Genomic DNA, 25,415 nt, shown 5'->3' on the forward strand with positions numbered 1-25,415 from the left:
ACATTGAGGTACAAAGTATAAACCTATTAAATATTACTTGGCTCATTATTAAACTGCTAAACACTATAACTGATAAAGCAAAAACTAAAAATGAAACTTAATTGTGTGGCCTATAACAAATATTTATATAAAGAATATTATTATTTTTGCATTTGTTATTTAAAAAAGCACACATAAATATCTCGTCTCTTCTTTTTTTTGTCCTCAGCTGATCACCTGTGTAATGCATACAGGCCAAGATAATTGATAATAAACTGAAAATAATTGCACACTGTTCATCAGCCAATTAGAATGAAGCTTTCAAGAGTCTCATGGTATAAATATATGATAGTTGTCGCCCCCTTTTTGTAGCTTTTTTGTAACTTAAACTTTAAGTCAGGGGTTTTATTAATATTTTTTGCTCTCAGAGTCAGAGGTAATACTTATTTGATCAAAAATACTAAAGATTTAAAATGTCATTAATTTTTTGCGATGTCATTATTTGGCATCATTACTCCAGTCCTCAGTGTCATATGTTCTAATATGCTTTTTTATGCTCAAGAAACTTAATACTATTAATATTAAAAACATTTTGTGGAAACTGTGATACTTAACCTAACCTTTTAATAGTGTAAGATGAAAAGAAAATAATACGATTATTAAACATGAACCTGACAGTTTTAATAGTCAGAACAATTATACAATTTAGTTATATTTTATTACTATTTTTTTTTTTACTATATCTAATTTGAACCAAATAAAATAAATTCTTATATTTCACATGAATGTTTTTACTGTATTTAGATCACAAGTCATATTAACTTTTTGATTTTTGTTTTTATTTTTTGTATTTTAAGTATGAAAACAGATTTCCAGTTCTTCTGTAACAGGCTCGTGTGTATATATAGTGTATATGGAAGGCAAGATAGTGTGATTGTTTTACATGTATTCAAGAGTTTGCATATAAAACAGCTTGTAGTTTTGTCAACATTTCCCTCAGGTGTCTTTCTAGTGGTGGTTCAGCCTGAAGCCGAAAGTTGTACACAATTTGATTCTATTCAAGCATTAGTTTAAATTTAATCTAGAAAGCACAGCCTACAGTTTGTTGTTGTTTTTATGAATATGTAATTGTCAATTCCCTGCAGTGGTTGTTCATTATTTTAGGGGACAGTCAGTGTGGAGACTCCCGTTGTTTTGAACTGGAAGTTTATTGCAGCCCATAAAAGCCATTAAAGAGCATTTTGGCACACTTCTGCTGCCAATCTCCAACTTTTTACCTCAAAAGGATTTGTTTTTAACCATGTGCCCAAATTTCTGTGAAGGGTTTTCCCTATGGAGTGACGGCTTCGAAGGCTATAGGTCATAGGGATGAGCCCTTAATTTTTGATACCAAACAACTAGCCTGGGCAAGGGATAATAAAGGCCCGAAGTGTCCATCAGTTGTACCCTTTATAGTGGCCACTGTCCAGTTTTGAGCTTTTTTGTTTGGAACGACACTTGACTTCAATATGCGGCAATGATTCTCCTAAATATCATTTGGAGGCCAATATATCCCGTTTGAACTTCATTTTTCTCCAACTACTAATTAATTATAGTAGGCTAATTAATAAAAAATGTTTTTAAATTTTGTTTTAAAAAAGTTTAATATTATAGTGAAATATATCCACAACTTAAAAGAAATTAGTTTAAAACTATTTGTTGAATTTTTGAATCCACAAGTTAAGTTTCATGAATTGAAATTAGTTGATTTTGTTAAAAAAAAAACTGTCCAAATGATTCACCACACTTTCAGTCATAACTAGCTATAAAATACAAAATGTTAAATCTTGGCAACAAAATGTGTCCTTTAGAGGTAAATGAGTAAAATCTGATGGTTTAAATTGTCTCGAACTAAAATGAAGACATGCAATGATTCTCAAAAGGAGTTGTCATTTGATTCTTGTGTAGATGCTTGACAAGATTTTTATGAACTCTTGTTTCGCTTAATGACATTTTAGTGGGTGTATTTTGTATATAAAAAAAGTTTGATTTGTTGTTGACTTGCTCTGAAGAATAAAAATAATTTTTGTCTAAATTCCTCACTATAAGATTTGACTGTTTCAGCGCTTGTTTCTCGTCATCGAATAGTAAAAGTTCGGGAGGAGCCTTTACAAAACTGTGAAACTCGACCCATGCACTGTAGGCTGTCTACATCACAAATGACCCCCCCCCCCCCCCCAAACAAACACACACACACACACACACACACATTCACACCACCTGTCAACCCGCAGAAACATCGCAGCTCAGCTGGAGAAACCAAGCTGAAGAAAAGTTTTCCTGCAACACGGCGAGTATCCCTCTGAGCCCCGCGATAAGGTAAGAAGACGACAAACATCTGTTACAGCTGTTCCCTCTTACTTGAAGCGTGTTTTCCATCAGTTCTGGAGGATTTGCTGGTTATTGTTGTCCTGTTATAAGTTAGTTGTAAGTCAGTCAGTCAGTGTTTGGTTCTCGCGGACCAGCAGCACATGGTGCTTTACTTCACCGCGAAGTTCCGTTATCAGGCGCGGCAGGAAAACGTGGGTCAGGGACACGGGGTCTCCCGCTTATTATGCGGTCTGTCCTGCAGGGGAAAGTGGGGTTGATGCGGACATTTAAAAATGTTTCGAGGTTTAGTAATAGCGTCGTTCCTGAAACTCAAGGTTTGATGCAAACGTTTACCTTCAGTTTTGTTATTACCGCGTCGCGTAGAGTGCCTACATGATACATTTTGACATTTTTAATGGTCTCATCTTCATTTAGTTAGGAACCATTAACAGTAACAGACAGCTGTAAACTGCAATAGGTTAAATGCCTAATACACAAAATAAAAGTAAACAAAAGTTTTTGCAATGTTTTAGATGCACATTACCTAAAATAAAATATTACAATATAACAATTTTAAAAAGTATGTTGAAGTAAACTATAGGCTATAGGGCAACTATAATCTAAATATTGTACTTTTTAAATAATTTCATATATGTTTTTTTTTATATAATGAAACGCTGTTAAATGTTCTGTAGCTGTATCTTTTCTATTTATAAGTGACCTGAAGGCTCTTCTTCTAGTAAGAGTAAACTGATCTTAAAGAGAGCTGCAGGTCACTTCATGCCATAAGAGTTGCAGTAGCTTGTCTAAAGATATTACTGTCAGAAGGATACTTTAAAAGCAGACCGCCATTCTATTTACATCTGCATTTACATATTTTCATTTGGCAGGTTCGTTATCAAAAGCGATTTTCAAATTTGGACTGCAATAAGTATTTCATTATTAAATGTGAAATAATATAGTAACAATGCAACATTTTAGATACTATTTCGTGAAGTGTTCACTAAAGATGAGTTTTAAATAGTAATAGTTCATCCAAAACAAAAATCAGTCATCATTTTCTCACTTTTCTGATGTCACACACTTGAGTTTTATTCTGTTGAAAATAATATATTCTAAAGAAGCTGGAAACCAGAAACCAATGACAAGGAATAAGTCAATGGTTGCCAGTTTCTAACTTTCTTCAAAATACCTTCATTTAGGTTCAGCAAAAAACAGAAACATAAATAGTTGGAACCACTTGAGGGTGAGTAAATAGTGAATTTACTTTTATTTTTGGGTGAACTATCCTTTAAAATCATAAGGGATTTAGCCTTTCACATATGTAAGATCATTCTGGAAAGTGATTTTGTGCCTCTCTGTGATTTAACTACAAGGTGACGTTGTATGATTTCTGTAGGATCACCAACTTTTCTTTTTCTTTCACATAAGGATTAAATGGCTCTAAGATTTTACGCTGCTTAAAATATAATTTTTTTAAATTGTTAAATAATTTATAAACAACGCTTTCCATTGCAAAACTGGAAAATCTTGTTCCATCAACACTGACTAACATATGCCATACTGTTAGCTGTATTTATATGTCAACAACTAGCAGAAGTTCTCCTGAAGGACCCCAGTGGTGGTCTTTACTTACTACAGCTGGATCTCTATATGAAATGCCCCTTCTTCAAACCAGATGTTTTCTACAATGGAGTCTTTTAATGCTCCAGATTGTTTTAGCAAATCCTCCGATAGGCTTCTTGTAGGTCAGAGGAACTGTTCATCATGAAATGTTTTATGATTTTTAATTGAATCTGCTTTAAATGTTGCCATGTTACTTAGATCAAAGTCAAGGACATCATGCAGGGCAGTCTTTGACTGTTTAATTATTCGCTTTGTGATGCTATAATTAGATACTACACTAAAATATTCATGCATGTGGGTGTGTGTGTGTATCTGTCAATAAATCCCAAACAAGACTTTACAATAATATCATAGCCCTACAAATATTTTCATCAGCTTCTTTTTTTGCGAAGTTCACCATAAAATCCTATTTGTTTTGTCCTCACAAACCATTTCAAAGCAATTTCTGTATTTTAGAGTTTCATAATAAGAAACCATGAGCCATCTATAATAGGAAGTAGATGCGTTTTCATTATTTACATCTCATGACTTGAGTTCTTATCCTGCAGGTCTGTGTTATGTAAACTAAGCCCAAGTGGTTCATTTCTCATAATTGGGTCACATGCATGTTACCTGATACCCCAAGTTTAACATGCTAAAAACAAGCCCTGACTTGTCATTTAGTGGGGGCTGCATGGTTTACAACCTAAGCTGCTGTCAGAAAGGTTGAACATTCCCCTGTAATTAAAAATAAATGCAAGTGATTTGCTTTTTATGAATCAATTATGGTGTCTGTCAGGAGGTATGAGTGACTAAATTCATTATAAACATTTTAATGCATTAAAATGAATAGAAACGTGTAAATGTTGATGTTAAGCTAATGTACTGTATCTCGGTGAAAAGCATTTATTTGATCACAGTTGAATTATACATCTGACTTGCCAAAGCAATAATACTGCAGTTACATACACTGAAGGAATGTTTTAATATTGAAAAAACTGCAATAAGATGTTTAGATGATTCAGTTAATGCTGGGGAGGGAACAAGAGCAGATAACGTTCCTTATTTCCTAATTAGTTCAGCTTGTCCAGTTTAATGTGTTAAAAATGGTTATAGACATGTGAATGTTGATGTTAAGCTAATCTAGGTAAAAAGCATTCTGTTAATACTAGTTGGATCTTAAATGCCGAAATATGGCTAATTATATCATATATCTCACTTGCCAATGCAAAAATACTGCAGTCAAATACACTAAAAGAATGTTTTAATATTGCAAAAACTGTATTAAGATGTTTAGATGATTCAATTAGTGCTGTGGAGGGACCAAGATCAGATAACATTCCTCATTTCTTAATTATTTTAGCTTTTGCTGACAGGCATTGGCATATATTCAATTTTGTTTTTTAAGTGTTATCACAGTAGCTACTTTTTGCAAGGCCTCAAACATTTAAAATTAGTACCATAGTCATTAAATTGCAACCTAGTATTGTTTGTAAAACATACATCACAATATTCACATTACAATAGGATCAAAGCAACGTAATATGGGGACAGCATGTAAATAATATGTCTTTTTAATTAATATGATATTTAGTTTTTTGAACTTGGGAAAATTAAGCAATTTAATGAAAAACATATTTTTAGTTACATTAAAGTATTTATCATTTTAAATGTAGTTATTCTGGTAACACTTTACCATAACAGTACATAAATAATGATGTATTAATATCTAAACTAAATATTTCTTTATTATGAATTAATGATGAGTTAAGGTATGCACTAATCATGAATTAACTTTAACTACAACATGAGTCACATAAGTTCATGCGTAAATAATGACTACCTTAATTACTTGTTAGTACATGTTGTCAATTAATTAACATTTAAGTTTAAGCTAAAAGTAACCAACATGAACTCATGAGTTGTTAATGTATAGTTTTATCATGACTTAATTTAGAGGGGTACATCACTTTTAACTCATCCTTAACTACTCATGAACTCCTGTTCATGTTGATGTTGACAGAACACTTTTCTATTGTTGTTCAGTGTAAACTCACTAGTTGGACGTGCATAAGGAGTTCATGAGTAGTTAAGAATGGGTTAATGATGATGTGCCCCTCCAAGTAAAGTCACAACATAATTATAGATTAACATATCATGAGTTCATCATGGTTAAATTTAGCATAAACTAATGTGGTAATTGATACATTAATTAACAAACAATCATGTACTAACAAGTAATTAAGGTAGCCATCATTCACACATGAACTCATGTGAATCATGTTGTAGTAGTTAAAGTTAATTCATGATTAGTGCATACCTTAACTCATCATTAATTCATAATAAAGTAATGTTTAGTTTAAATATTAATACATCATTATTCATGTACTGTTATTGTAAAGTGTTACTGCTATTCTTTATGAAATCAGTCATTTCTCAGTTTATGGTGTATAACATATTAGGAAAAATGTTGACAAAAATTTGCATTTATTTCATTTTATTTTTTATGCATGTAATGTAATGTGTGTATTTATATAGCGCATTTATTGTGTATGGCCATATACCGAAAGTGCTTCACAGTCATGAGGGAGAGTCTGTCTACTCCATCACCAGTGTGCAGCATCCTATTGGATGGTGTGATGACAGCCACAGGACAATTCCACCAGTGTGCTTACACACACACCAGTTTTAGGAGGAGTGGAGAGACAGTGATAGAGCCAATTCAGTGGATGGCGAAGATTGGGAGGCCATGATTGGTAAGGGCTGATAGAGGAAATTTGGCCAGGACATTAGGGTTACACCCCTACTCTTAACAAGAATTACTATGGGATATATAATTACCACATAGAATCAGGACCTTGGTTTAAAGTCTCAAAGACTGAAAGACAACGCTCACTGACAATAAAGGGTCTCCTTTACTATACTGGGGCATTAGGACTCACACAGACCACAGGTTCAGCGCCCCTGCTGGCCACACTAACACTACTTCCAACAGCGACCTAGTTTTCCCATGTGGGATCCAATCGAGATATTGACCAGGCTCGGCCCTGCTTAGCTTCATTGAGTAACTGGTCTTGGGCTGTAGGGTGATATAGCTGTGGCCATTGCAATTTAAGCCCTTTATACACTATTTTAAATGTTCCTCTTTTTGTTTTGGAATATTGCATGTGTACATCATTGGAAAGTCCAAAAACACTTCTCATTTTTTCTCATAGTACACACTGACATAGTTTATTCAAGGATCCAATCCCTTTTTTATAACTATTCTGCTCTGATCGGTCAGATGGCCCCATATTCAAATTACCCCAGAGGGTTTATAAAGATAATCTACAGAATCTGACGTAAAAAAAATTAAACACAAGTCTGGACCGAGACTTTTCGCTGAAGAATCATATAGTGAAGAGTAGTCTATAGTGATATGGCTCCTTTACTAGAAGGTGAGACCTCCCTCCCTAGGGCGTCAATATTGACCATAACATTTTGTCCCCAATCAAAACCGTACGACTGATACGTCTTGTGTTTCCTGTAGTCTTTGAATATTCATTGAGTATAGTTCCTAGAAAGTTGTAGGTAATAATATGTACCTTGAAGCCTGAGGCTGAGCTCTCATTCTTTACAAGTGCATGCAAAGTGGATTTGCTTTTGCAGCACAGAAAATTGCCTCTTTTTTTTACAAATGAACAACACAAATCAAACTCTTGCAGTTCAGTTACAACTACAGTTTAAGGGTCAAAGTAGATGCTGTTCATTCATGCGAAATTTATTACAAACCACACAGGTTTGTGCAGGAAGTAAAACTGGAAATAGTAACCACTTGTTTCAGGAAGTTCAAAATGGGTTCTTTCTTTAAGGAGGTAATAACTCTGCACCTTGATCTTTCAAACATTTTACTTTCTTAGATATCTGCATTACACACTAAATGAAAATAATATCTGACACAGCATAATGATCCCTTTAAGTAACCGCTGTCTATCCTCTGTAATTTACACGTTTCTTTAGCGTAAGTGGTGTCAATCCATAGAAAGTGGTTAAAGTTAGTGGGAAGGTCACTGCAGTGTCACAGGTGGAAAACTGGCTCATTTCCCAATGGCAGAAAGCTGAAACTCTGGCTACCCTCCTGCCTCATGAGGGTCATGGGTCTTTATCTGGAGGAAGACACACTGATTTAATTATTTTAAACCCCTGAGTGACACCACTTCATGTTGGCAGTATAAACACCTCAATCTTAAGACTTAACATGGTTCCAGAAAGCATGCGTGTGTGTTCATATTAAACGTTTGTTTTCTTATAACACTGAGGTATTTAAGTGAAATAGTCTTGTGATACCTTGACAAGCTTGGTCCAGACTGAGCCTTTATTTGTGTTCCTGTTGACCGTTTCGTGAAATTGAAGTAAAGAGGCCAGACAGAAAGAGTTTTGTCAGGCTGTTAGGTTTCCTGAGCCCTACATTAATTTTTGACATTCCTGCTAAACTGAAGAATGCTTGTGAGATAAAATAAGAGTCACAAGTTTCTAGGCTAAGGGTAGTCGGATGGTGTCAGGTGCATTATGCCCGCTTCAAACACGCTCATATGATTGGAAAGATATTGGCAAAAACACGTCAACATAACGTGTCTGTTATCGTTCTGGATGGACGCTGTGTCCTTGACCCTCTTTCCCATATAGAAGTTTCTAGTTGAGAGGTTCTAGTGTTGTGGTTGTTATAATACACTAAACGTTTGTGGCATCAGCATTTAAGCCCTTATTGATGCTAGTGAATGGTTTGACTTGCATAACATTTCATAATGGTTTTATTGAATTAATGTTCTGCGGTGGCCAAAAAAATTTGAGCACTTGACTTATATTAAACATTTTTGCTGTTTGGTTGTATTGGCCTTGAATAAATGATTAATCTATAAAGTCATTTAATGAGTGACCTCTACAAAGTCTTCATTGTGCTTTATAAACCACAGATTAGATGCATCAAAAGGAGATTTAGGCCAATTTCATTGTCAATGTCACACAATCATATTCCTATACAGAATTCAAAGGGAAGTCTTTTGGCTTTAGTTGCAAAAGTCATGGGAAAACATTAGTGTTAAGACGTTCTCAGGAATATATTGACAATATACCAGAGAGATGTGCTAATGTTATTGCAATAAAAGGAGGGCATACAAATATGACAATTAAAAGTGTATAATGCATTAGGACTCACTTTGCCTGATATTTGTTGTGCTCATATCTGCATGTTTCATTAATGTTATAAAATTAAATTGTTTTTACGGCAAAAAAGGTCAATGCATTCAGATCTGTCGAGTGTTCTTATCATTTTGGCCAACACTGTAGGTGTCGTTCTAGAAGTCAAATTAAAGACACGAGGCTAAAAGTTGACATGCTGCACGTTAAGCACCATAACAGAAAGTCGCCCACTGATTGGTGGTAGGGCATCACACCCCTGCTCTTCCCACCTGCTTAATTTAGCCATATAAATTGTATGTGTGTCCCTCACTCATCTTGACTGATCCGGAATGTCAAACGGTAACACTACTAACCTTACATTACCCTGCTGTGAGATGAAGATATGGGGATTTATTTATATGTGATGTCTGTGCGATTTCCTGCACAGTATATCAATCAGTGTTTGCAGACAATCACTCAAATTCGACTCTTAAATGAGTGTCACAGGTGTGCCCTGTTTTAACCTTTAATATATTATCAATGATCAGACAAGATGCCTTACAATTTTGGCCAGATTAGTATCCTATAACCACCTGGGGGCTCTTGTGTCCATGTGTGGCGCTCGTGTATTTTCACATTAGGACGATTAGTCGAAATCAAATCACAATCATGATTTAAAATGTTGTGATTCGCTAATCGCAAAAGTTGCTGTATGAATGTAATGTAATGTGGGTCTATACACATATTTATATCTAATTAGCTATATCGCTAATTCGCTAATTTGTTCAAACCGACTGCTGGTAACATTGGAAACAAGAGCACAGTAGAGTTTAATGATTAGTAAATAACTTATTTATGATAAGTCTATGTTGTGTTGTTGTTACTTTATATACATTATAAAGTTATTATAAATATATACATTTATATACATTTATATGCTTTTCGCAACAATTTCTGTGACAGTATATCGCACAACAAAAATTCCTTATCGCGACAGGCCTACACTTTAGGTCAGTAGACAGAGGGTGCTTTCACACTTGGTCCGTTTGCCTGGTCTAAACCCCAAAACTCCCTCGGCTGGTTTGTGTTCACACCGTCTTGTTTCCTTCTGAACCCTGGTATGCTTGCATCATTAAGCTATTGTTTGTGTACAGCTGTTGCTAAGTGACAGCCATGAAAGCACCAAAATGGAGATCGCATATCACGGTCATTCTTCTTTTACTGAATCTTTTGGTTTTGTTACCAAAACCTAAATACAGAGAGGCACTTGTGTCTATCTGCCGAAAAAAAATATTAAAAACGTTTAGAACATCAAGCGATGTCTGCAGAAGTCGTTTTTTGGTGGAGACAAGCAGACATTATCACTGCTTGCACTGGGTCAGTCCCGCTTGTCGCCAAGGTAGGTGATATACCGACACAAACGAACATTATGAAAATGATAGTATGTTGTACAGTTGGCAGTTCACTTCCATTATTTGGTACGATTGCATTCATATCAGGAGTGAACCGTACCAGAGTTCGCACAAACAGAACCTCAGACCACCTCTTTCAGGTGAACTCAGGTATGGTTTACGGGTGCACACCCGAGTTTAGAAGATAGCGTTCACACTAGATAAACACACTGTACTCTGACATCAAACGAACCCAGGTGCAGGCCAAAAGTGCTAGTGTGAAAGCACAGAGAGAGTACCTGCCTAAAAATTTTGTGTTAAAAACATATCTATGCTGGACGTTTATTTAGTTTAGTGTTTTGTTGCTGTCTAAATGAACTTGACCACATGAACATTTACAGTGTGTTAATTTTCAGACATCCAGATATACACCATTATCTACTATCATTCACTTGTAATTGATTTGATCACTAAAAAAGGCTAAAAACTGAAAAGTTTTGGAGTTATGTGAACAAAATCCATTGACATACTTTTAGTTTTGGTGCCTTTTGACACATCCTATATTTTTATTGATTTTTTATGCTGGTACATGTGCACACTTTTACTGTCTTAACTGCTAACATATCTTAACTGACCAACAAGCTGTCCAAAAGAAAAAGGAAGTGCTCTTTTCTCACATTAAACTTACTGGCACCTCATTACACTGTTTTTGTACCATAATTTACATGGCAAAACTGAACAAAATGAACCCCTTAGGATTCCTGAAAAACAAAGTAAGCACTTGGTGTTCCCTGGGTGGTACTCTAAAATAGTATTGGGTTATATTCCAACCTATTAAAAATGTGACAATAAGACACTTATATGTTGTTAACAAAGCAGAAATCAATGTCCCATATGCCATTCAAAATTGTTAATAACAGAAAACACCCACGAATAACATTTTATGAGCAACTGTTATTGATTTATTTTTTACAGTCATAAAAACTTATAAAATAGGAACAATGAAGCTAATTAAATGAAATTCTTCTTACTCATAAAACTGACAACTGGGCGACTGGAAATCTGATTGACTGCAGTTGATGTCTAAAAGCACAGCTAATTTAGAGTTTGCACCTCAGTACTCTAGATTTAGTTGTTCTTGGATCAAATGTAGTTTCACTTTCCAATTACGACTTTGTGGTTTTGTAAAATCTGAGCTCACCTTGAGATGATGTTGAGATCTGAAACTCCTCAGCAGACATCATCAGATTAGAAAGGTCTGTGTAATGTATTTGGGAATATCTGATAACACCAAGGTTTACTCTGGAATAAAATAATGATATTGATATAATGATATTATATTTTATTATGAGATGTTTGCATATAAACACCTCAATTTCATTATGGCAATTGAAGTATGTGTAGCATAAATGTTTTATAACTGCGATGTTGCTCTTTATTTGAGAACACACGGAAACCGCAGTCCCATTTAACCATATAAATCTCTTCCAAAATACTTTCCTGGCATTAGTGGTCTTTCAGAATTCTTGCAGCATGGTATTGAGACACAGCTCTCAACATGTCTGATGTCACACCAACTCAGTCAGGGAATGCTGGGATATCTGAATGAGCTCCAATTGGACAGCAGAGTCTCGGGAACAGCTTGTGCTTGGATTGCTTTGATTCACCTCAGGACTGACACTAAAGATAGAAATCGACTTTATCTGTAGATATTTTTTTTAAATTTATCGCAAAAATACTTTGTGGTGAGAAGACTGACAGCTTTGTCAGTGTTATGGAAGCTTTCTGCCAACATGCTGGAATTTGGGGCATGAGTGTGCTTTTTGTAAACAGACTGAAAGTGAACATTTAATTGGACATTTGCAAATAGCAAACATAAAAATTATATATATTATATATATTATATATATTATATATATATTATATATTATGCTAATTATTCACTTATATTATTAACCATATTGACATAATAGCATTACGCAGTTGCTGCAGATTTGTCGGCAGCACATCCATGATGCGATTCCACCACATCCTGTTCCACCATATCACAGAAGGTGCTCTTTTGGATTGAGATCTTGTGGCTGTGGAGGCTATCTGAGAACAGTGAACTAATTGTCATGTTTAGGAACCAGTCTGAGATGATTCACGCTTTATGACATGGTGCTTTATCCTGCTGGAAGTAGCCATCAGAAGATGGGTACACTGTGGTCATAAAGGTACAGACATAGTCAGCAACATTACTTAAGTAGGCTGTGGCATTGACACGCTGCTCAATTGGTACTAATGGGCCCAAAGTGTGCCAAGAAAATACCATTACACCATCATCACCAGTCTGAACCATTGATACAAAGCAGGATGTATCCATGCTTTCATGTTGTTGACACCAAATTCTGACCCTACCATCCGAATGTTGCAGCAGAGATGGAGACTCATCAGACCAGGCAACATTTTCTTAATCCTCAATTGTCAAATTTTGGTGAGCCTGTGTGAATTGTAGCCTCAGTTTTATGTCCTTATCTGACAGGAGTGGTACCCGGTGTGGTCTCCTGCTGCTGTAGCCCATCCGCCTAAAGGTTGGATGTGTTGTGCATTCAGAGATGCTCTTCTGCATACCTCGGTTTACACTAGTAGTTATTTGAGTTACTGTTGCCTTTCTATCGGCTCAAACCAGTCTGGCCATTCTCCTCTGACCTTTGGCATCAACAAGGCATTTGTGCCCACTACCGCTGTAAACCCTAAAGATGGCTGTGCATGAAAATCCCAGTAGATCAGCAGTTTCTGAAATACTCATATTAGTCCGTCTGGCACCAACAATCATGCCTCGTTCAAAGTCATTTAAATCACCTTTCTTCCCCATTCTGATGCTCGGTTTGGACTACAGCAGATCGTCTTGACCATGTCAACATGCCTAAATGCATTGAGTTACTGCCATGTGATTGGCTGATTATAAATCTGCGTTAACGAGCAGTTAGACAGGTGTACCTAATAAAGTGGCCGGTGAGTGTATGTATATGTGATATTGCTTTTTTTAAATAGAGCAAAATAATATTGTCTTAGAATACATAATACATAATGTCTGCATGTGTTTAAAGGTATATCTAGTTAACAGGTTGTATAATAACACAAAGTTTTATAATGATATGGGTGTGACCTAGTTGTACTCTATTAAAGTAGTTTACTGGGACACACCTTGTTTAAAATGTTTGTTTAAAAAATAAACATGGCGTCTTGAAGCATCATTTGTTTGCATTTTGTGTGTAAATGTACATTTTTGACCAACAATTTCCACGTTTGATGGCATTTCTAGTGAAAAGTTTGTATTATAGTAAGCAAATATTTATTTTCTCACCAAAGTTTTGTGAAATTTTGTTTCTTAACACTGTCGCTACTGGCTTGCTTGGTTTGGGACTTATCGAGCTGTGCATCAATGGATTTGCTCTTCAGTGTTTGGAGTTTCAGCAATGAAATTTTAACCACACTGAACTGGAACCAACTCTGAAAACTGGACTGAAACTGTTTCAATTAACTAGAACTTCTATGCTAAGCTGCTTTGACACAATCTACATTGTAAACGTGCTATAGAAATAATCATGAATTGAATTAAATTAAACCAAACTTCTCTGTTTTAATTACATGATTAAATTGCTATTCTGTCTGAAATCAGTTTCATGAGGTGCCTTTGTATGTAAATGCTACCTCCAGAGTCATTCCCAAAGCTTACAGACACAGCCTATGTATGTATATGTACAGATTATATATAATTATTCACATATTTTTACTGTTACACAATGTCCTTGCATACAGTACTGGCTTTACCTTAAATTTTTCAGTCTGAGACTTAGCAACCCATGCTCATTCGTCTCGTTAAAGCCTGATTTCAAAATAATTGTGTGCTTGTTACAAGCAAAAAAAAAAAGTGAGACACAGTTTTGCCTAATCCTGTCTTGCGCATAGCTATAAACCCTTCATAATACCTTTGTGAAGAACTCTGGCTGTCTTTACTCGGTCAAACTGCTAATCTGATTTTAATGAATTTCCGGTATTCAGAGGATTGTGTTTGAGGCTCCAGCAGCAAGTTTGATCCAGTTAAACCCTTATGCCACGCTTGTGTGATTTACATGACAACACTTAGTAGTGCTCAACTGCTTCAAACCTGCCTCCAAGTTTCTAAGATCCAAGAAATCTGATAGCAGAGAAAGAAAAGGTCGCCACCTCCACGTCTGAAGAACTTTCCATTTAAGTGTGGCATGACTGGAAGCGGCTGCTTCTGTATCTGTTCAGATGAAGCTCCTAAGAAAGAAATGTAGGTCACGATTCACAGTAGATGAATTTATAGATCATACTCTGTGTTCAGGAACAAATTGAAACTGAAGCCTCTCAAGATGCAAGTAATTAGAAGTACTAAAACAACAGTCATGCTGCTATTTTAGGAAACTTTTTGTTACAGAGTCTAGTTCATCTGATACTATTTGTTATCAAAAGCTAATTTTTAATATACATATTATTTGTTGAAATTCTGAATTCTGATTGGCTTGAGGGTGTGCCATGAAGTAGTTTTATTCAGAAGTAGTTCCAGTAAGTTTTGTTCACAGTTTATAATCAATGTGCTTTCCACAAACATTAGTAGTAGTAACCATTGTAACCCAGTAACAGTTGCCAGTCTTCATTCATCTGTGTGATCTCAGGGATGCTGACGTATGCTTCGCTTACAAACACAAGGGGATTAACCAAATCTTCCAAAAAATTTGTGAAGATGTAGCTAACACATGTTACTATGAGCTATTAGATACGCCCGTGTCATTTTCAGCCTCACACATGACCTCTCTTTTGCACTCTCTCTCGAAGTCTGCCTGTGTACAGCTCAAAGTGGGGACTAGGAGATCTAGCATATCATAACTGGCTGTTATTCGGTCAAATATTGCAGGACTAGCTTTAGCTTGGCAAATGACCACAGAATGAGAGAGAAATCAATGGTTTGCCATGCACTTTGTTGAGGCAACCACCCTCTCCTTTGGGTCAAGTGGTTCTGTGACTCCATATTGTGCTATTATTTTATTGTTTGTTTATTTTAATAGGAGAGTGAGACAAAAAAACTTTTGAGGAATCCAGGTTTCTTTCATTTTTATTGTAGAACTATTTTTTGTTTGTTTACAATTTTTTTTTAGCTTTAATTAGGTTTTGTTTTTGGTTTATGCTTCATTTTAATTAAATTTGTTTACTTTTTCAGGGGAGAATGTATTTTTCTTTTATTTAATTTTTGTTTTTGTTTTTTTGGATTCGTTTTGCTTTTGTTTTACCCTTTGTTTTATTTTGTTACTTTTATTTTGTAACTTATTTATTTTTTTACTACACAATACATTTTTTATACTATATAAACATTCCAAATATTGTGAGTCCTCTTCTAAAACCCTGCAAAAAAAAATCCATTAAAAAAGTCTAAACTTGTGTTCTAGTTTATAGTCGGTTACTGCACTTCCTAGTTGCATCTTTTTTTATTTATTTTGCGAGAAAACCACCATATTTCCTTCTGGAATCCACGAAAGTGGCTTCAAGCATTTAGATTAATTTTCATCAAATGAACTCCTCAGAACAGGCTGTTCTCGTAGAGCTTGCGAACACAGATCCCAGTTGTTCTTTTGCAATTGCATGTATTTTTGCCATTAAGTTGCGCTCGCTCTGGGTTACATAACACATGTCAGTGTGTGTGAGTATGATAGATTATCCTGCGGTGGGCCTCTTCAGCTCTGCCACCAGTCACATTTTATGGATTGCTCTCCTTGTTGCTCAACACTTGGGGAAAGTGTGCAGTACTTCCACTGGAGACGGAGCAGCTGTATGAACTTATTGACTGGAGAGCTGACGCCCATTTTCAGTACAGTATGTTTTGACTCTTGGCTGTTAGGAATCACAATGTGCTTTTCATCCATAGTTGCGGTTCAGAATACAGTGTTGCTTGCAGTGTCATTAAATACATACTGAGGCTTTTTTAGTGCTTGGCTTGATGTTTAAGTGAATATGTGTCAGTGTCTACACATATTTTAGGCTCTTAAATCACTTGGCAGCTGTTATCTTTCTTTATAAAATACAGTATGTGCTGGTTTGTGTCTTGGAGTTTAGAAAAGGGACAGAATGTTTGGCTTGCTTCAAAACATCCATATCTGGTGGAAAATATCTGGAAGATGGCCAGTTAATGAAGTGTTAGCTTTATTAATCACAAATGAATTTATGATCATCCCTGGAAATGAATTTTGTGGGAAAATGTATTTTAAACAAAATGTTCTTTAATACAATCTATAAACCGTGTCCGACAAAATGTTGTGACATTAGGACATTATAATAATAAGAATCCATAAAGGCATTTGCACTCTCAAAATCATTTGTGTGTGTGTGTGTGTGTGTGTGTGTGTGTGTGTGTGTGTGTGTATAAATAAATAAATAAATAAATATATATATATATATATATATATATATATATATATATATATATATATATATATATATATATATATATATATATATATATATATATATATATATATATATGACAAAATGAAGATATTTTGACAAATGCTCATGCTGCACTCTTTAATTTGTCAATAAGATTTAATTGTTAAAAAATGTCAACAGCTGGCATATTCTTAATGATGTTGCTGTTGTTTGAAATAAAATATACCACTGAATTATGGCCAAACTAAAACTGTAAAACAAATTTAGTGCAAATAAATAGGACTTATGTTTTAAATTTTTATATTTTAAATCATTATATTTTTAAATAATTTTAAATAAATGTCATCTACATTATACATGTACTTATAGTTGAGCAAAAATGTAAGCAAAACATTTTATTTGGATCTTTTAGTTTTAATAATATTTATATAATTTTCATATATTGATATTATTACTTTTTTTTCTTTGTGTTTGTTTTAATTTGCATTTTTGGCTTGTTTTTTATTGATTAATTTAAATTTAGTTAGGTTTTGCTATTTTTGTTCGACCTAAAATTATTTAGCTACAATTTACTTTAAGCAATATCCGTATCAATAGAATATAATAAATATGGTTACTAATGCAGTGAGTAAAATAAGCAGTGGCGAATTTAAATATAGGTTATATGGGCAATCGATACACTTTTATTTGTATGTTTGGATTGTTTGGGGTTTTACAAAAAATCTGGGTCAATTTTATGTCAACAGCTCCTTCAGACATTTATTTAAAGGTTCAGGACACCCTGGAGAACTTTTTTTTTTTTATATTAACAGATGTGTGTGTGTTGAGCATCAGTTAAGACAATGTTAGCACCTGTCAGCTTTAATTGTAGGGAAAACTGGATAATTTTGAGCTTTTGTCAGCTAATTTCAGCTTCCGGGTTTAAAATGATTTTTGGGGCGGGATCAAAATCGGCGACGTAGCGCAGTACTGCAAGTGCAATGATGACGCGTCTGTTTCTCATTATTATTCATAGCGGAGTTTTCTTATCCTATGAGAAGAGCCGGCTGCTTAATTATTCATGAGACCTGCCAGACCTGCCAGAGTCAAGCCCGAGCTGTGAGACACATCACGGACCCACGGCAGTATTTAGCCGTTCATGAAGGCTCATATGCATTTGTTTCCATGATCCACGGGGTTTGTTGCCTGTTTTCCCCCGCGATCTTGTCAGGGCCGATCATACAGCAAAGCTGTGTGTGTGCTGCAAGCATTTTTGTTGGGAGAGCAGCACGAGAATTAGAGAATGGCAGACGCTGTCTTTTATCAGGAGTTCGTTCACATTCAGACACATCACTGTGCTGCTGTGTTTGCCTAAATCCTCCAGATTACCAGCAGGGCTAATAGTTAAAATAGACAGGTCAGGAGACCTGCTGCACTGAGTCTGCTGGATACGGGGATTGAGGGAGAAGTCCTCATTTATAGGGTTTACATGAACACACTTATCTTTATAATGATATAAATTGTGGTTATGTGTATATGAAATTACGAATAACAAATGTAGCAGGGCATAAAATCACTGTTCATTTCTTTACATTTTAACTTTGTAAACTATAAACTCATGCGTCTCCTCACGGTTTGTCTCATTTTGTGCAAGTGGTGCTCGCTGCAGAGAGCTAGCTTCGTTCGCTCACGTTCTTCCCTGCTGGCTACGCCCACTCCTGTTCGATGCTCGCGGAGCTCCACGCCCATTAATCATGCATCTTTTGAAAAAATTCTGAAGTAGACTTTAACCGAAAGTGGGGGGTGTCGTGGCCCTTTAACAGGAGAAATCATGCGGTGTTCAATACTTACATTACCCACTTGTCATGGGTAAAATAAGTCTTGTTGTCAATTCCAGTTGTAAGAGCAACAAATAATAACTTTACTTCTAGTTGATCATGTGGAAAAGTGACAGAAGGTGCATCCCAATCATCACAAATACTCCAGAAGACCAATTGGAACCCGCATGGACAAAGATTCTCAAAGAAATCAGTCAAGTTTGGTGAAGGAAAAATCATGGTTTGGGGTTACATTCAGTTTGAGGGCATGTGAGAGATCTGCAGAGTAGATGGCAACATCAACAGCCTGAGGTATCAAGACATTTGTGCTGCTCATTACATTACAAACCACAGGAGAGGGCAAATTCTTCATCAGGATAGTGCTCCTTTTAATACTTCAGTCTCTACATTAAAGTTCCTGAAAGCAAAGGAGGTCAAGGTGCTCCATGATTGGCCAGACCAGTCACCAGACATGAACATTGGAGGAGGTATTGAAGATGAATCCAAAGAATCTTGATGAACTCTGGAAGTCCTGCAAGAATGCTTTCTTTGCCATTTCAGATGACTTTATTAATAAGTTATTTGAGTCATTGCAGAGATGTATGGATGCAGTCGTCCAAGCTCATGGGAGTCATAGACAATATTAATTCTTTATTCAACTGCACCACGACTATATATTCTATACTGTACATTATTTCTGTTAAGCAAAGTCAGACCTTACTGTCAGACCTTAATTAAATAATTAAAAATCAAGACATGATCATATTTTATTTTGGTAGAATAAGCCTAATCTTGAGGCCTTTGCCTTTTATATAAGCTGCTTCTGATACCAAATGATCAACTAGAAGTCAAGTTATTATTTGTTGTTCCTAAAACTTGAATAGGCGATAAGACTTTTGTCAGGTAGTGAATATTGTTCATCCCTAAAGACTATACAACATCTAAAATATACACGCTACAACTTTCCTCAAATGAATAACTGTATTTATTCTCCCCACAGATAAACAACACAACTGAACACTGTGAATCATCAGCATTCGCAGACGGACCAGATTCATTTAAGGAGACATTTCAAATTAATAAAACGAAGCAACCAACGAAGCTGTCTTCATACCGGATCAGCAATGGTTTTGAAAAAGCTTCTGCGTTTCGGGAAACAGCTGCTGAGAGTAAAGGTTGTAAACTGCAACTCAGAGGAATCGCGACTGTCCCGATGTCTGAACACTTTTGACCTGGTGGCTCTTGGTGTGGGCAGTACATTAGGAGCAGGGGTTTATGTCCTGGCCGGAGCTGTGGCTCGAGAAAACGCCGGACCGGCCATTGTGCTGTCGTTTCTCATCGCCGCTCTGGCTTCAGTGCTCGCTGGTCTCTGTTATGCAGAGTTTGGAGCCAGAGTGCCCAAAACAGGATCAGCGTACCTGTACAGCTACGTGACTGTAGGAGAGCTGTGGGCCTTTATAACTGGCTGGAACCTGATTCTTTCATATGTTATAGGTGAGAAGATGTTTAATATTGCTATTGGGTTTCCACTAAAATAAGCTGAAATATGTTTTAACTACATTGTTGAGAACAAATCAGGCAATGATGGTGGTAGATGTTGTGATAATTGTTAAAGTTTTTATCACACAACATTAAACTAAATTACAAATCAGTTACTTTAACATGTACAGAAAAAAACAAAGTAATGGTTTTGCATATTGCTTTATTGCACATGAATGTTCTGGAAAAACATATGATTCAACAAATTACATTGCCAAAGTAGTACATTTTGGAATTTATGAATTTCTATGTCATATTTTGTGACGTGTTGTAGGTCAGATTAACATGAAAATATGTAATTGAGGTCAGAATTGTTAGCCCCTCTTTGAATTTTTTCTTATTTTTTAAATATTTCCCAAATGATGTTTAACAGAGCTAGGAAATTATCACAGTATGTCTTATAATATTTTTTCTTCTGGAGAAAGTCTTATTTGTTTTATTTCGGCTAGAATAAAAGCAGTTTTACATTTTTTAAAAAACATTTTAACATCAAAAATTTGCCCCTTTAAGCTAAATCTTTTTTCTGATAGTCTACGGAACAAACCATCGATTTACAATAACTTAAATGTCACTTTAAGCTGAATAGAATTGTCTTAAAAATATTTAGTTAAATTTTATTTACTGTCATCATGGAAAAGATAAATTAATCAGTTATTAGAAATGAGTTATTAAAACTAGTATGTTTAGAAATGTGTAGAAAAAATCTTCTCTCCATTAAACAGAAATTGGGGAAGAAAATATACGGGGGCTATGTACGTTTAAAAGTAAATCACTTTTTAAATGTACAAATACAGCGGTACAATAGAGCATAATGCGACAGTCTGAATATAGTTAAAAGGTACTCTAAAAGCTTAAATGATTAATAATTAGTTGCTGCATTGTAAAGCATTTTTATTATCACAGTATATTATATTAATGAATATCGGCAAATGACAAGACCCGATATTACCATATTAATGTTAAATTAGTATATTCTTATTTTACATTTTGAAGATACATTATCTTTAGTTTCTAAAATAAAACACAATTGTTTTTTACAGTTTATTATACATATATCTCATAATAATAACATTAAAGTGGTCTGTTCTTTTTTAAAGAGTTATTTTATGTTTATTTAGTTTATGTCAAGCCACCTTTTCTGTTTTTCAGCCAGTTTCTTGAACCTTTTGCTTTTATGAGCAAACACAAAGAATAGACAGACAGACTGACAATCTGATGATTGATTGATTGATTGATTGATTGATTGATTGACTGACTGACTGACTGATTGATTGATTGATTGATTGATTGATTGATTGATTGAATGATTGATTGATGGATTGATGGATTGATTGATTGATTGATTGATTGATTGATTGATTGAATGATTTATTTCATATAAATTGGCACAAAATTGTAATTGGCTCAAAAAAAGGTAATGTATAATGAAAGTATTTTTCCATTTCTCTTGTATTTCTTCTGAGGTACCTCAAGTGTTGCCCGAGCTTGGAGTGCCACATTTGATGAGTTGATTGGAAAACATATTGAGCATTTCTGCCGCCAGTACATGTCCATGAATGCGCCGGGCGTCCTGGCGGAGTATCCAGATATGTTTTCTGTTTTCATCATCCTCACACTCACAGGTAAATAAACACACAAAGAAGTGTTCATGTTAAACAGTGATTGCGAAACACTGCCATTCATTCTGAAAATTAAAGCCCTTGAATGTCAATATTTAGCAATTTTGCGTTTGTGTTGACTTTTGCTCCGTAGTGTTTTGATCTACGTTTTGTTTGCTGTAGGCCTGCTGGCCTTTGGGGTGAAGGAATCAGCCATGGTCAATAAAGTGTTCACCTGCATCAACATTCTGGTGCTGCTGTTCATGGTCGTCTCTGGACTAGTCAAAGGGACTCTGAAGAACTGGCACCTGGACCCCGATGAGATCCTCAATGCAACCAACTCCACCCTTAAGTGAGTCAAGTTCTTTATGAAATTATTTAGGAAATTTATGTTAATATCCTTTCAGATGTGCAACTGCAATTAAATTATATAGCATTTCATTTAAACTTTTTTGTTTTTTATAAAAATATCTCAAGGCCACCAAGACTGATCAATCAAACAGTAGCAAGCATTACATTTATTTAATTGAGCATACAGTAATGTATAATAATAATAATAATTATAAGAAGAAGAAAAAGAACATTTTATTATAGTTTAAATGCATGTATGCTATTTTAATTAATTTAAAAATATAATTTATTCCTTGGATTATAATGATAATGTATAAATCATCCTTCAGAAATAATTATATACTTATTTAGTGACCAAAAAGCATTTCTTATCATTATCAGTGTTGATTTAAGTTGAAAACAGTTGTTTTACTTTTTATTTTAAGATTATTTATTATAAGTTCTAAGAACAGGACTTATTTAAAAAAAAAATTTAAATCTCATGTAGCATTATAAATGTTTTTATTGCCATGTTTGATCAGTTTAACCCTTTATTTGATGAAGAAACATTTATTGTAACTTCACTGATATATATTTCAATATTTATTTTAGTATTTTTTTAAGTCAAAAATGTTCAAAGTCTTATAACAACCCCCAGTAACACGCCAGGGTTTTTTTCTGATTAGTTTTTTTAATGAGTGCCCTAAAAAGGGTTAGATGGATTTTGCTAAATAAAAGTATTAACTCTGCACTGTAAAAATGCAGGGCTGTAGTAACCCATCGTTGGGTCAAATAGAGGAATAAAAAAAAAAACGCAAAATAGGTTAATAAAATTCATATTACACATTTTGAGCCAACGGTTATGTTTAACCACGCTTAAAAATATATTTGCTGCTTGTTCAAACTACTTATTTAATATGAGCTGAATCAACACAGTTCTTGACATTTTTTTTGGGGTGGTGGGGCGGTCGGGCAGCCTAATTGTTTTATGTTCAATCCACTTAAATTTGTAAAAACTAATAAGTTAACTTAATTCCTTCATGCTTTCCCAACACAAATTGATTGTGTGGAACCCAACATTTTTTACAGTGCATATTTGGCCCAGTGTTGCGTTACAGTAGCCCAAAATTTTTATGGAGTGTGACAATCATTTGAGTCACTTTTTGACCTGGATAAGATGTTGAGAGTTAATTAATTGCAAAGTTAATAAATAAAAATGCTAGTATTAATACTTGTTTTTCAAAAGTTCTAAGAAAACAAGTTACATCATGAGGAAAAAAATGTGTTACAATAATGCTTGACCTTAATGACCTTCCATGTGTATGCAAATGTTGTGCATTTTTTTCTTTAACTAGTGTTGAAAAAATGAAACATTTCCTCTTTAAATTAAAAAATAATAAATAACTGCCCTTGATGACTCTGAGCAGTGCCACGCAGCCGCTGCCATCAGAAGAGATGCTGGGTCAAGGTGGCTTCATGCCTTTCGGCTTCACAGGGGTTTTATCAGGAGCGGCGACCTGCTTTTACGCCTTCGTTGGCTTCGACTGCATCGCAACTACAGGTAGCCTAAAAACTTTCTGAACTCTTAAATCTCAAATCTAATCTTCAGAAAGCACCAGTTTTATACTACAATTCTCTAAAAGAGTTGAAATACATGATGCGTTTCTACAAAACAAGTGCTGTAACAGTCTATGCTGCAACATTGCTTCAACCTACGTTTTTGTAAAGAGAGTATATACACATACATCTGACTGCAATTTCTATATATAAATAAACACTACAGGGCAGTATGATCTGTCTGTCTGTCTGTCTGTCTTTCTGTCTGTCGGTCGGTCTGTAATATGCCTCCCAAAAAACACCAAGGTGGACGCTATAGATAGTAAAAAAATACACAGTAATTTTTAAAAAAATAATCAATACTGTAATGTTTTTACAACTATATAAACTTTATGTAGTTGTAGTAAACATTGCAGGATTGGGTAATTCTTTTTTTATTATTTAATGTTGTTGTATTACCACAGTAACTATAGAATTAACGCCCACAACACATTAATTCAGTATGTCACTATAGTATGGTTCAAAAACAATGCAGTATTTCCTATAAATTACTATAGTAGTAGTGCTAATATCTACAGCCTTGATAGAGGCAGTACTACTGCTTATATTACAGTTTTTCTCAGTCACTTTGGTGCATTTCTCACAACACTATTTACATTTGCACAAAAGTTAATGCATTTCTCAAACATCCACAGCTGTGGAAAAATGTAAATCATTGATGGCTTTTACCTGCTTTTACACTTTTGATGAATCTTAATACTATATTTAATCTTCAAAAGCCACCAGTTTTCAAACACACTGGTTTGTGGCATTATTTGTTTACTACAGTTTATTTTTCTGAAGATTATTTATCGCAGCTAGCTATGCAAAACCTCTGCATGTTTGTGTGAGTATATATATATATATATATATATTAAACATAGCATTGCAAAATAATTTATAGAATATTAAAAAGAAATAAATATCTATCAGGGGTTGATACCTGGTGAAATATATGACGCGTGTCCACAAACATGAGGTCAGATTGTGCAAGATCTGTTTTAAATATATAAAGGCTTATAATAAGCACTGCAACAGTAAGGCTATTATGTTATCTGCATATTTGTCCACCATCCATGTAGCTTTGGTCAAGGTTATTTTGAGTTTGCTTAATGTTTATAACCATCTTGCATAGATATTTTCAGTAAACCTGCGTACGGTTTGCCTCTGGTTTTGAACATAAGTGTTGACATTTGGAATTTTAATGTGCTCGGCTTACGGTGTCACTTCCATTTATTTTAATGTACTAAAAATGTCAATCACACTGCTTTATTTGGCAAACTGTGAATTGTTCTGGTATTATTTTAATGAATTATCTCAATTACAAACACACACATTTTGCTCATTTACATATCGTGGCTAATAATCTGTGTTTCTAAAGAATATATAATTAAAAATATGCTTTGCTGAATAAGTTTGATACTATACAGCTCCGGGAAAAAAATCAGGAGTATCCACCTTCTCTATGCCTTTGTTGGCTCTTTAATCTCAAACCTAATCGTTAGAAACCCCCAGTTTTCTCCTGAAATGTTCTTAAATATATGATGTATGTGCACAAACATGAGGTTAAATTGCGCAGGAACTAATCAGTGCTGTAACAGTGAGGCTATTATGTTATCTGCATATTT

General features: G+C 34.8%; 1 protein-coding gene across 11 annotated transcripts in view; it reads left to right on the top strand.

Annotated features, from left to right (window-relative positions):
* The first annotated feature begins 2,248 nt into the window (after nt 1–2,248).
* slc7a1a (solute carrier family 7 member 1a) overlaps nt 2,249–25,415 on the top strand; it is a 48,079-nt gene continuing 24,912 nt past the window's right edge. For 4 of the 11 annotated variants that reach the window (XR_012386304.1, XR_012386306.1, XM_021472274.3 and 1 more), the window contains exons 1-5: nt 2,249–2,337; nt 19,725–20,218; nt 21,727–21,885; nt 22,045–22,213; nt 23,619–23,752. Coding sequence is in view for 8 of the 11 variants with exons in the window: in XM_021472274.3 (XP_021327949.1) it covers nt 19,849–20,218; nt 21,727–21,885; nt 22,045–22,213; nt 23,619–23,752 (832 nt within the window). In the remaining 3 variants the exon portion in view is untranslated. Of the gene's footprint in view, nt 2,338–16,164; nt 16,359–19,724; nt 20,219–21,726; nt 21,886–22,015; nt 22,214–23,618; nt 23,753–25,415 lie in introns of those variants that run through there. The other 7 variants (XM_073914705.1, XM_073914707.1, XM_021472275.3 and 4 more) reach the window with 4 other exon arrangements.

Source organism: Danio rerio, chromosome 10 (assembly GCF_049306965.1).
Source record: "Danio rerio strain Tuebingen ecotype United States chromosome 10, GRCz12tu, whole genome shotgun sequence".
NCBI lineage: Eukaryota > Metazoa > Chordata > Actinopteri > Cypriniformes > Danionidae > Danio > Danio rerio.